Source organism: Oncorhynchus kisutch, linkage group LG6, assembly GCF_002021735.2.
Source record: "Oncorhynchus kisutch isolate 150728-3 linkage group LG6, Okis_V2, whole genome shotgun sequence".
Taxonomy (NCBI): Eukaryota; Metazoa; Chordata; class Actinopteri; order Salmoniformes; family Salmonidae; genus Oncorhynchus; species Oncorhynchus kisutch.
Genome location: NC_034179.2, coordinates 24,333,782 through 24,346,514, shown reverse-complemented (window position 1 = coordinate 24,346,514; position 12,733 = coordinate 24,333,782). Strand labels below are relative to the sequence as shown.

The window sequence follows — 12,733 nt, the reverse complement described above, 5'->3', positions numbered from 1 at the left end:
GGCCATTATTCAAGGGGTTATATTATAAACTTGTGTCTTGAGTCTACAGCTTCTGGAGAGCTGAGGATCATGGGAGAAGAAAAGGAAAGGGGATCTGACATCACAATTCAGTGACTATTATGTAAATTACTTTTCATATCATACAGAACAAAAAAAAAACTGAACAATATTGAATATTTGTTTTTCTTATTACAATTTCTCATTAGATGTCCATCTTCCAGGAAAAAAGAAAGTGAGAAAAAAGGTGCAATCGCGTTTGAGTCTGTTAACTCACTGGTATGAAGCACCATTAGATCATTGTTTACTTGACTTGTTGCTAGAGAACTGGCTTCCATTCGCCTCGATGAAAGTAGTCACAGCCTCAATGAAAGTACATGCACATTAGATGGTTGTTGTCAGTGTATACAGATACCTTGTCTTGGACCACCTGATGTGGTACATGTCTGTTGCCCCTGTAATTAATATTTGGACATCACTATCCATCTTGTAAATTGTTTGTTAATTTTACTGCCACAAAAATTGCTACAATGGGAATTTGACATTTGTTTTTAATGTATTTTTGTAATGCACTGTTATTGTTTTGTTATTGATGTTGGTCTTGTCAATGTGCATTATTTGTTCTACTTTGGTTTCAAAAGCACAATCACTTAACTTTATTTTAAACTATTGTTATCTATGACCTTTCGTCATACAAGAGGAACAATGACACAAATGATCTTGTTAATCGTTGTCTATATACAGTGGGGCAATAAAGTATTTAGTCAGCCACCAATTGTGCATGTTCTCCCACTTAAAAAGATGAGAGAGGCCTGTAATTTTCATCATAGGTACACTTCAACTATGACAGACAAAATGAGAAAAAAAATCCAGAAAATCACATAGGATTTTTAATGAATTTATTTTCAAATTATGGTGGAAAATAAGTATTTGGTCAATAACAAAAGTTTATCTCAATACTTTGTTATATACCCTTTGTTAGCAATGACAGAGGTCAAACGTTTTCTGTAGGTCTTCACAAGGTTTTCACACACTGTTGCTGGTATTTTGGCCCATTTCTCCATGTAGATCTCCTCTAGAGCAGTGATGTTTTGGGGCTGTTGCTGGGCAACACGGACTTTCAACTCCCTCCAAAGATTTTCTATGGGGTTGAGATCTGGAGACTGGCTAGGCCACTCCAGGACCTTGAAATGCTTCTTACGAAACCACTCCTTCGTTGTCCAGGCGGTGTGTTTGGGATCATTGTCATGCTGAAAGACCCAGCCACGTTTCATCTTCAATGCCCTTGCTGATGGTAGGCTTTGTTACTTTGGTCCCAGCTCTCTGCAGGTCATTCACTAGGTCCCCCCGTGTGGTTCTGGGATTTTTGCTCACCGTTCTTGTGATCATTTTGACCCCACGGGGTGAGATCTTGCGTGGAGCCCCAGATCCTACAATGTGATTTTCTGGATTTTTTTTCTCATTTTGTCTGTCATAGTTGAAGTGTACCTATGATGGAAATTACAGGCCTCTCTCATCTTTTTAAGTGGGAGAACTTGCACAATTGGTGGCTGACTAAATACTTTTTTGCCCCACTGTACACGATTGAACCAGTGTTATATGTGTCTTAATATTCTGTTTCTGTTAGGGATTGGGATGGGAACTTAACTCTCCTGTCTAGTTTAGGTTTCATTCAAACCACAGTGTTCATTTGGACTCAAACTTTATTATGACACAAACTACTGTGTTAATCGGACTATACTCTCATGTCTAAAATTGCACTTATGAGGAAGTGAGAGAGACAGTAGACAAGCTGACGGATACATTGTACCAATAGGGAAGGGTGAGGAAGCCCCATTAGTAGGAGTCTCCCCATCAGTAGGGAACGTTGATGGATACATCCTGGAAAATGGATTTCTCCATGCCTGATGATGGATAGCGTTTTCTCCATGAGCAACCAGTACACAGTGACACATCCACCATTGTTTCCCAGCAAGACAGAGGGCAGAGGAAAGTGACATTAATACTTACCCTAAAGAAGGACTCTATTACAGAAAGAGGACAACTGGTGACAAAAGACTAGGACTTGAAAATAATGCTGCTTGGCAATGGAACAGCATGTTGGGTTTAGGTTCTTTATGGCTACATCTAGGCCAAGCTTTTGATACATCTACAAAATGTGTAAAACATTGTTCGCTGAGGACACCTGACATTTGTTTGGAGTTTGCCATGTTTTAAAGAATTGCAACTATGTTCATGATGTCAGCCATGTTATGTCATTACTGAGTATGTTATAAACGGGGATAAAAACAATTATTGTCATTTTTACCACATTATTTATTATTAAATACTTGGAATTTTTTTGTGGTTCAATCTTTGTTCACTTGTTAGGTTAATACCTAATACCTTACTTCTCTAGCATTTCACCAGTCAATACATCCTAATACAAGGTTGAAGTGAAGAAGGAAAATGGAAGAAGAAGAGGAAGAGGGAGAGCCACCCAAAAGCCTATTCTTTATGGGAATGTGATGACACGCTGCTTAATTAACCTCACTCATGAACCCTTGTGGTTAATTAACAGAGCAGCTGTGTGCTGTCAAAAGGAAAGAGACGCTGTGGAGCCTAGCACAGGTGTGGCTCTGTGTGTGTGCCGTGTGTGTCCCGTGTGTGTGTATGTGTAGTGGGGGGGGTGGATAGCAGTCAAAACTACAGCTACGAGCGGCAGCCGAAATTCTTCTCTTTGTCCTCCTCAGAGCGCAAGATTGTGATGGAGAGAAAGAACCTGTCCATCAGCCACCCACACACAGATTCCTCCAGAAAGATTCTAATGTGTTCGTACTGTTTAACTGTAAGTACATCTCTGCATAATCAGCGAGAGCAGAGCAGGAGACAGATGCTGAGCTGCTGGAAGTCCAATCACTGATTGAACTACACAATTGCATTCCATGAGAGATGGGACAGGTTGCTGTTATTAGCTGGAGCTTCTCTCTCCTCTCTCCATCAGAGTGGAATGAAACCAGTGTCCCGGCAGCTGTACAGGGCTGTCTGTAAAGGCTAGCTACCTACATTAACATCAACCGCCCCAGTCACCACAGTGCTAATTCAGTACCATAAAGGGTCGACACAATTAACCCAGAAAGACCACACTGTAGCCTCCTCTGCTTCTAGCCCACTCTATCTGCCTCCTCTATGTAATTCCCTGTGGTCCCACAGTAGGACCTGCTGATTGAGTTATACTCAAGCATTTCTATCCTGATTGCTCTTTCCATTAATTAGGTAATCATCTATATTTCCCCTGCGCAATTCTCTTGTCTGTGGGAATGGATGACTCAGATTTACTGCTTTAAGTTACAGTAACTGTAAAGTGGAGAGGCCTTATGCCAGTTTTTTACCGACTCATCTGGTGGGCCCCACTTAAATTCTATATTGCATCATTATCAAGATATTGAAGTAACTCCGTTTAAAGGTCCAATGGAGCTGGGATTTTTTACATCTCAATATCAAATAATTCTGGGGTAATAATTAAGTAACTTACTGTGATTGTTTTAAATGAAAATGGTCAAAAAGAAACAAAAATAGCTTCTTAGCAAAGAGCAATTTCTCAAGCAGGAATTTTGCTAGGACTATCTGGGAGTGGTCTGAGTGGGGAGGGTAAAACTGAAAACGAGCTGTTATTTGCAAAGAGGTTTGGAACTCTCTTGTTGTTCTAATCTACTGCCCAGTGATTCCATCCCACCAAAGTAAGCAGAACTTTAAAGGCAGCCTTTTCAAACAGCTCGTACTCTAAAAGGGCATTATCATAATTTTCACAATTTAACAGTTTTATTCCATTCTCATAGTTCGGAAATATACACACTCAGTGGCCAGTTTATTAGATACACCACCCCATTCACGAAAATGGTTCACTCCTACAGACAGTGAGTCACGTGGGCGTATATAAAGCAGGCAAACAGGCAGTGATGCATTCAGTTACTGATTGAACGTTAGAATGAACGTCAAGTGGCCTAAGCGACTTGAGAGTGGTATGATCGTTGGTGCCAGGCGCATTGGTTCCAGTAACTCAGAAATGGCCGGCATTCTGGATTCTTCACGCACAACAGTGTTTGGGGTTTACTGAGAATGGTGTGACAAACAAAAAAATATCCAGTCAGCGGCAGTCCTGTGGGTGAAAACAGCTCGTTGATGAGAAGTTGAAGGAGAATGGCAAGATTCGTGCAAGCCAACAGGCGGGCCACAAACAGGCAAATAAAGGCGCAGTACAACAGTGTTGTACAGAATGGCATCTTCAGAATGCGAAACTCATTGGTCTTTGTCACAGATTAGTTATTGCAGCAGACGACCACACCAGGGCACACGATCACTAACACTGGACAATAGAGGAGTGGAACATAAAAAAAAAAATTAGGACAAATCCTGGTTCCTGTTGTATCATTTTGATGGCAGAGTCAGGATTTGGGTAAGCATTCCATGGCCCCATCCTGACTGGTGTCAATGGTACAGGCAGGTGGCGGTGGTGTACTGGCATTAGGGAATGTTGTCTTGGCACACATTAGGTCCCTTGATAACAATTGAGCAATGTGTCATTGCCCCAAATAGTTCAGGCTGTTATGGAGGCAAAGGGGAACTGACCTGGTACTAGATGGGTGTACCTAAAAAACTGACGACTGAGTGTATAAAACACAGGGAAATCAGGTTTTTGATTGCACTGGGCCTTTAAGGGTACAAAATGCATAAGGAGCATGCATACACACATACAGAACACACACACACCCGTGGCCATCAGAGTAGTGTGCAGGCTTTGATGATGGATCACAGCTGAGTCGAGACACACTTTTCCTGTCAACATCAGCAAATTAACAGAGTCTATCCATCTTCATTATGCCCTAGTGTGGAGAGCCTCAGATGCTGCTACCCAGGGAGAGGGGCATTACTTGTAAGGGTGTCTTTAGAGCAGTCCTGAGAGACTGGAACTGTTGCCTGGCTTCCATGGGCCTCAAACCACACTGGAACCACATGGTTGCATTTATAGAGAGGAGAGACCTCTTCAACAACTTACAGTCAAATTCAAAGGGCAAACCCACTAACGCAGAGCGCTGCTTAAACGTGGACAGTAGATCTTTCATGTGATGAATACTGCTTGATTTTCTGTCTCTCTGGGTTTCAGTTCTCGGTGATCACAGCTAGTCTAATGCCAGGGTTTGGAATGCCATTTGGTCAGATATTAAAATCAATAGCCTCTCCTTTGCGACAGTTAACAAAATAAAGTCAATGGGCCATGATTGAAGTGTTCAGTCCTCCATCAGTATGTGTTCCTCACCATCTATCTCCCTGGTGCTCCAGTAGGAAGGTCTACCCCAGTGCTGCAGCACTCAAATCAAATCAAATCAAATTTGGTGTCATGAGTGAACAGGGAGTACAGGAGGGGACTGAGCATGCACCCCTGAAGGGCCCCCATGTTGAGGATCAGTGTGGCGGATGTGTTGTTACCCACCCTTACCACCTGGTGGTGGCCCATCAGGAAGTCCAGGATCCAGTTGTAGAGGGAGGTGTTTAGTCCCAGGGTCCTTGGCTTAGTGATGAGCTTTGAGGGCACTATGGTGTTGAACGCTGAGCTGTAGTCAATGAATAGCAGTCTTACATAGTGATTGCATCATCTGTGGATATGTTGGGGCGGTATGGAAATTGGAGTGGGTCTAGTGTTTCTGGGACAATGGTGTTGATGTGAGCCATGACCAACCTTTCAAAGCACTTCATGGCTACATACGTGAGTGCTACCGGTCGGTTGTCATTTAGGCAGGTTACCTTAGTGTTCTTGGGCACAGGGACTATGGTGGTCTGCTTAAAACTTGTTAGTATTACAGACTCGGACAGGGAGAGGTTGAAAATGTCAGTGAAGACACTTGCCAGTTGGTCAGAGCATGTTCGCAGTACACGTCCTAGTAATCCGTCTGGCCCTGCGGCCTTGTGAATGTTGACCTGTTTAAAGGTCTCACTCACATCGGATGCGGAGAGCGTGATCACAGTCTTCCGGAACAGCTGGTGCTCTCATGCGTGTTTCAGTGTTATTTGCCTCGAAGCTAGCATAGAAGTAGTTTAGCTCGTCTCGTAGTCTAGTGTCACTGGGCAGCTCTCGGCTGTGCTTCCCTTTGTAGTCTGTAATGGTTTCCAAGCCCTGCCACATCTGACGAGCATCAGAGCCAATTTGATCAAAGTCCTGTATTGACACTTTGCCTGTTCGATGGTTTGTCGGAGGGCATAGCGGGAATTCTTATAAGCTTCCGGGTTAGAGTCCCGCTCCTTGAAAGTGGCAGCTATGGTGTTTAGCTCAGTGCGAATGTTGCCTGTAATCCAGCTCACAGTAGAGCAGCACTACTCAGTGGGGGGAAGAGAGAGACAGAGAGAAAAAAGAGAGAGGGTAATCCCCTGTCATTTCCTCCTCTGTTCTGCCCATGCAATTTAACCCACACACACTGCCTGCCTTCCCCATCCTCTCCCCTCTTTTCCCCTTCCATCCTTTCCCCTCATCCCTTTCCTCCATGCTGAGTCAATTAAACATTGAAAAGAGCGATTTAATGCCCCTCTCTGCAGGCTCCCTCTCTCTTCAAATCCTACCTCAATCTCCAGAGGACGATGAAATGGCTCTTAATTGTTGCCTTAATTTCTATGCCAAACTGTTTCCATGGAATCAGGCCATGCCCGCTCATCAAGACTGAGGCATTTGCAGGCAACCGTCACTTTACATGTATGAGTTTCTAGAACTTCTTATTTCATTTTGGTTTACCCCTTTTGAGTAATATACAATATCTATATAAAAGTTTGTGGACATCCCTTCAAATTTGTGGATTCGGCTATTTCAGGCACACCCATTGCTGACAGGTGTATAAAATTGAGCCCACAGCCTTGCAATCTCCATAGACAAACATTGGCTGTAGAATGGCCTTACTGAAGAGCTCAGTGACTATCAACGTTGCACTGTCAATTTTTATTTTACCAGGTAGGCCAGTTGAGAACAAGTTCTCATTTACAACTGTGACCTAGCCAAGATAAAAGATGCTAGGTCGCAATGTCATACCTTTCCAACAAATCAGGTTATCAAATTTGTACCCTGCTAGAGCTGTGCCGGTCAACTATAAGTGCTGTTATTGTGAAGTGGAATTGACTAGGAGCAACAATGGCTCAGCCGCGAAGTGGTGTGCCACACAAGCTCACAGAACGGGACCGCCGAGTGCTGAAGCGTGTAAAAATCGTCTGTCCTCAGTTGCAACACTAACTAGGAAGTTCCAAACTGACACTAGAATCAACGTCAGCACAATAACTGTTCGTCGGGTGCTCCATCAAAGGGGTTTCCATAGCCGAGCAACCGCACTCAAGCCTAAAATAAAATCAAATGTATTTATATAGCCCTTCGTACATCAGCTGATATCTCAAAGTGCTGTACAGAAACCCAGCCTAAAAACCCAAACAGCAAGCAATGCAGGTGTAAAATCACCATGCGTAATGCCAAGTGTCGGCTGAATTGGTGTAAAGCTAGCTAAACTTTGAACTCTGGAGCAGTGGAAACACGTTCTCTGGAGTGAAGAATCATGCTTCACCATCTGGCAGTCTGACGGATTAATCTGGGTTTGGCGGATTTGAGGAGAACGCTACCTGCCCCAATGCATAGTGCCAACTGTAAAGTTTGGCGAAGTAATGGTCGTTTTCCATTGTTCGGGCTAGGCCCCTTAGTTCCATTGAAAGGAAATATTAACGCTACAGCACACAATGACATTCTAGAGAGGATTCTGTGCTTCCAACTTAGTGGCAACAGTTTGGGCAAGGCCCTTTCCTGTTTCAGCATGACATTGCCTCCATGCATAAAGTGAAGTCCATACAAAAATGGTTTGTCGAGATTGGTGAAGAAGAACTTGACTGGCTTGAACAGAGCATTGACCTCAACCCCATAATACACCTTTGGGATGATTTGGAACGTCGAGGCCTAATCGCCCAACATCAGTGCCCGACCTCACTAATGCTCTTGTGGCTGAATGGAAGCAAGTCCCCACAGCAATGTTCCAACATCTAGTGGAAAGCCTTCCCAGAAGAGTGGAGGCTGTTATAGCAGCAAAGGGCGACCAACTCCATATTAATGCCCATGACTTTGGAATGAGATGTCCGATGAGCAGGTGCCCACTTTTGTTCATGTAGTGTATGTTCTGTTTGACCATTCACACACAGCCATTCAATTCCCAAAATCAGTTGATAAAATGTAAATTATCTATCCTGTCAGTAGCAATATAATACATTGGTATATTCATGACTCTTTGTTCCATATCCTTCTATTTAGTTTTGACGTTGCTGTAGATAAGTGTAGCCCACGGTCTCTGTCTGTCTGTCTGTCTGTCTGTCTGTCTGTCTGTCTGTCTGTCTGTCTGTCTGTCTGTCTGTCTGTCTGTCTGTCTGTCTGTCTGTCTGTCTGTCTGTCTGTCTGTCTCTCTATGCCGGTGTCTACTCTGCTCGTGTTAATTTCCTGCTTCAGTGGAACGAGTCACTCCACGAGTGGTTTGTGACAATCCTCCGAATACCAAGCTGGTGAGAGAACCCTTGAGTTGTCGCTTACTGTTTAAATTATTACCAGTAATGGTGCCAGTGGTGTGGAGCCACTCGCAGTCCTCTGTACCTTAATTTCACCATTTAGGAATAGGAGAGGAGTGGGGGGACAGACATTTCTTCTCCCTGTTAATTCAATCTACTAAAATATCATGAAATGAGCACGTCAGCATTCCCAGAAATGTTACGATCTAATTACAATGGTATTTCTGCGAGCTGTTTGTTGTTGTTTGTAGATTATATGCAAATGTAAACCTTATGCATGTGCTCCAGGACAATGAACCAAATGCAATCCATGGTGGTATACAAGCATTATGCAGTCTATTTAACAAATCTAAATGCACATGACTCTACAAGCTCTGCCATTATGACAGGCAGGCAGACAGACAGGTAGGTAGACAGAGAGGTCATACGGCACACAAATCTATGAGGACATTGACATATCATTGTATTACCCTCCAGTCCCACATTGAAAGCAGTGTCAACGTAAACCCACATACAGCCCATGCAGCCCCAGGGAATTACAACTCATAGTTGACCTTCACAATGCCCTAGGAGCAGGTCATATGGTTAGAGACATACACTGTACTAAAGCGCTGGTGCCAAAGCAAACCATGTCATGTGTTTTTGATGTCTGTGTGTGTGTGTGTGTGTGTGTGTGTGTGTGTGTGTGTGTGTGTGTGTGTGTGTGTGTGTGTGTGTGTGTGTGTGTGTGTGTGTGTGTGTGTGCACCACGCATTTCTGTATTTGCATGCATGTGTGTGTCTGCGCATGTGTTTGTGTGTCTGCGTGGTGGTGTGTGTGCTTGCATGCATGTATGTGTGTGTGCACGTGTGTGTGTGGCACCTTAATTGGGGAGGATAAACTCATAGTTATGGAATGGAATCAAACACATGCTTGTATTTGATACCACTCCATTATTATGATCCGTCCTCCCCTCACCAGCCGACTGTGCACGTGTGAGTGTGTGTATGCGTGCGTGTGTGTGGATTTATTTATCTCAGCCTGTTTATCCTTGGGCTCATAAGTGATTAATGGTGGTCTTCATGTCACTTTTTATTTGATTAAAAGAGAGACATAGCAGATGCTTTGAAATAAAAGCAGGTAACTAGGCCATCTGGTGTGTTATTTACCAAAACTAAGTCAGACAGGCAGCTGGAGTAGTGACAGTTGACTCTACAGTACGTGAAATGGCTAGGAAATTAGTTCATTCATGAGCTAAAATGCAAAGAAAAATCTATTATTTTGAAAGACATAGAAGTAAAAATCTGAATTTAAGATACTATATATCTGTCTGTGCTGCCTATTTTCTCTATGTTATTCTTTCATTTAGAGATAACAGGCTATTGGTTACTCTGAAATCCAGTGGCAAAGAAGGCCTTTGTCTTGGACAACTGCTTTATGTCTATTCAAAATGGTTTCTTAGATACTACAGGTGTGTGTGTGTGTTTGTTTTACATTTGAACTTTATTTAACTAGGCAAGTCAGTTAAGAACAAATTCTTATTTACAATGACGGCCTACCGGGGAGCAGTGGGTTAACTACCTTGTTCAGGGACAGAACGACAGAATTTTACCTTGTCAGTTCGAGGATTCAATAGTTAGAGCCCAACGCTCTAACCAATAACCTACCCCTCTAACCACTAGGCTACCTGCATGTGTATGTATGTGTTTTGCGTCTATGTTTCCTTGTTTTCATTTCAAATTTCAGAATGTTTTCATTGGACTCTTCCCTCCCTCTGTTCACAAAGGGCTGTCCTTAATAAAAAACCAAGGCTTTTAAAATGCTGGAGAATACCAGTGAGGCTGAAAGAGTGAAATTGAAGGCTATCAGCCCAGTAGTCCTACAGCACTTGATCAGAGCACACATCTACAGTATGTATCCGACATACAGAAATCCTGTCTCATAAATGATTTTATACGAAAGTATTTCAACTACAACATACTGTGTTATGTTTAAAAAAAATCTATATTGCATAATGGTACACAATGATTTCAAGCATGGTGACAATGCACAGGTAATAGTCTTTGTATCACACCACTGACTTCATGTTAATATGTTGCCTATATTTCATATTGAGTGAAATGGCCTGTGTCACAGAGACATAGAAAAGGTCATGTTGGTCCTCACAGAGCCAGCATGGAAGTGCCCACTCCAGGGGGAGAGATTAACAATGACGGTGGGAGACAGAGACAAACTGGCCACTGAGGTAGCTGAAGATCAGAGGACCCCCAGTCTTTACCTACCCCTCCATCTGGGGTTAGGGTCTACATAGCCTCGCCGAGAACAAGGCAAGCCTGGTGTAGTTCATGGCACAAAATCAGCTAAAAAATCGATGTAAATCAGTGACGCCTTGCAACATGTCAAACCAATCAAATGCCTTGTTTGGACGGAGGTGCTCACTAGATTAGTGTCGTAGGTACATCAGAGCGTGAGGATGGCCGAGAAATTGCATTAATGGTGCTATAGACTGGACCTCCACACCCTCCACCTGGGGTAATGGTACTGCAGACTGGGGCCTCCACCCCCTCCACCTGGGGGTAATGGTACTGCAGACTGGTGCCTCCACCACCTCCACCTGGGGTAATGGTGCTCTAGACTGGGACCTCCACCCCTCCACCTGGGGTAATTGTGCTATAGACTGGGGCCTCCACCCCCTCCACCTGGGGTAATGGTGCTCTAGACTGGGACCTCCACCCCTCCACCTGGGGGTAATGGTACTGAAAACTGGAGCCTCCACCCCCTCCACCTGGGGTAATGGTGCTCTAGACTGGGACCTCCACCCCTCCACCTGGGGGTAATGGTACTGCAAACTGGGGCCTCCACCCCCTCCACCTGGGGTAATGGTGCTCTAGACTGGGACCTCCACCCCTCCACCTGGGGGTAATGGTACTGTAGACTGGTACCCCCTCCACCTGGGGTAATGGTGCTCTAGACTGGGACCTCCACCCCTCCACCTGGGGGTAATGGTACTGCAAACTGGGGCCTCCACCCCCTCCACCTGGGGTAATGGTGCTCTAGACTGGGACCTCCACCCCTCCACCTGGGGGTAATGGTACTGTAGACTGGTACCCCCTCCACCTGGGGTAATGGTGCTCTAGACTGGGACCTCCATCCTCTCCTTCCCTCCGTCGTCTGCTGTCCTGTGGCCCATGTAATCACATCACACAAGATTACTGTTCAAACTTTGCAATCAGCCAAATTTCATGACTCATTAATGAGCTGTTCTAGCTCCAAGGCCACGGCTCTACAGAATCATTTCAAAGGTTTCGTCCACACACGGAATGGCAAGGCTGAATAGAGGAAAGGTGTTACACATGATGGATGACTAAGCTGACAAGGTTAATCGTTATTGCAATGGGTGTAAAGAAGGGTGATATTACAGAAATGGAATGGAAAGGATGCGGGGTGGAATACGTTATAGCTTCCATTTCTGTCATTAGAGTTGTGTCCTGTTCCTCTGTGTTTGGCAGTAGGAACAGCCAGGCTTAGCCCAGAGAGATGAGAGATGTACCGTATGTGACAGAGGCTGGAGCCAATGCAGTATGCAACAGTGATTTGGATAGTTGTAGTAGAAATGTGATCTCATGTAACAGTTGTGATTCATTAGGTGTAGAGTGTACAGTACGTGATATGACAAATGGAGTTGAAAGGCATGGATGCCCCAGGAAAAGCCACCATAACTCTATAAATCAATGCAATTGCATTTCTTGAATGCAGTAAATGAGCTACAGTATGTCGACTGCTAACGACAAATGTCTGAAATGTAATCACCACTGAATTCACAAGCATCTTCAAAATCCCATAAAGGTGATGGAAAATAACTGGAATAAAGGAGAGAATCATCATCGTCATCTTTCGTTGTATCATGAAATGCCCAAATCGCCGATGCTAGAGTTGTGTTCAATATTTTCTTGGTAAATGGATAACTCTGGCATTTCCTCCAGTGAGTAAATGTGTTCTGGTGTAGGAAAAAAAGAGAGTGAAGGGATGGATGCATAAAAATGGAGTAATAATTATTTTATTTTCCCCTTAGCTCTGACTAAGACCGATTTAACACAGAGACGCTTGAGAGAGGGAGACCGAGTATTGTTCTTATTCATATGTAACTAATCTCTCATCCTGTTAAAAGTGTGTGCATTATGCTAATGTGGAGCTTATAAGTGTATGC

At 43.9% G+C, this 12,733-nt stretch overlaps 1 protein-coding gene across 4 annotated transcripts in view; it reads left to right on the top strand.

Annotated features, from left to right (window-relative positions):
* LOC109892551 (roundabout homolog 1-like) overlaps positions 1 to 2,337 on the top strand; it is a 171,241-nt gene extending 168,904 nt beyond the window's left edge. For all 4 annotated transcript variants that reach the window (XM_031826455.1, XM_031826453.1, XM_031826454.1 and 1 more), the window contains one exon: positions 50 to 2,337. In XM_031826455.1, the coding sequence (XP_031682315.1) occupies positions 50 to 64 (15 nt within the window). In that variant the 3' untranslated portion in view covers positions 65 to 2,337. The remainder of the gene's footprint in view (positions 1 to 49) is intronic.
* The last annotated feature ends 10,396 nt before the right edge of the window (positions 2,338 to 12,733 follow it).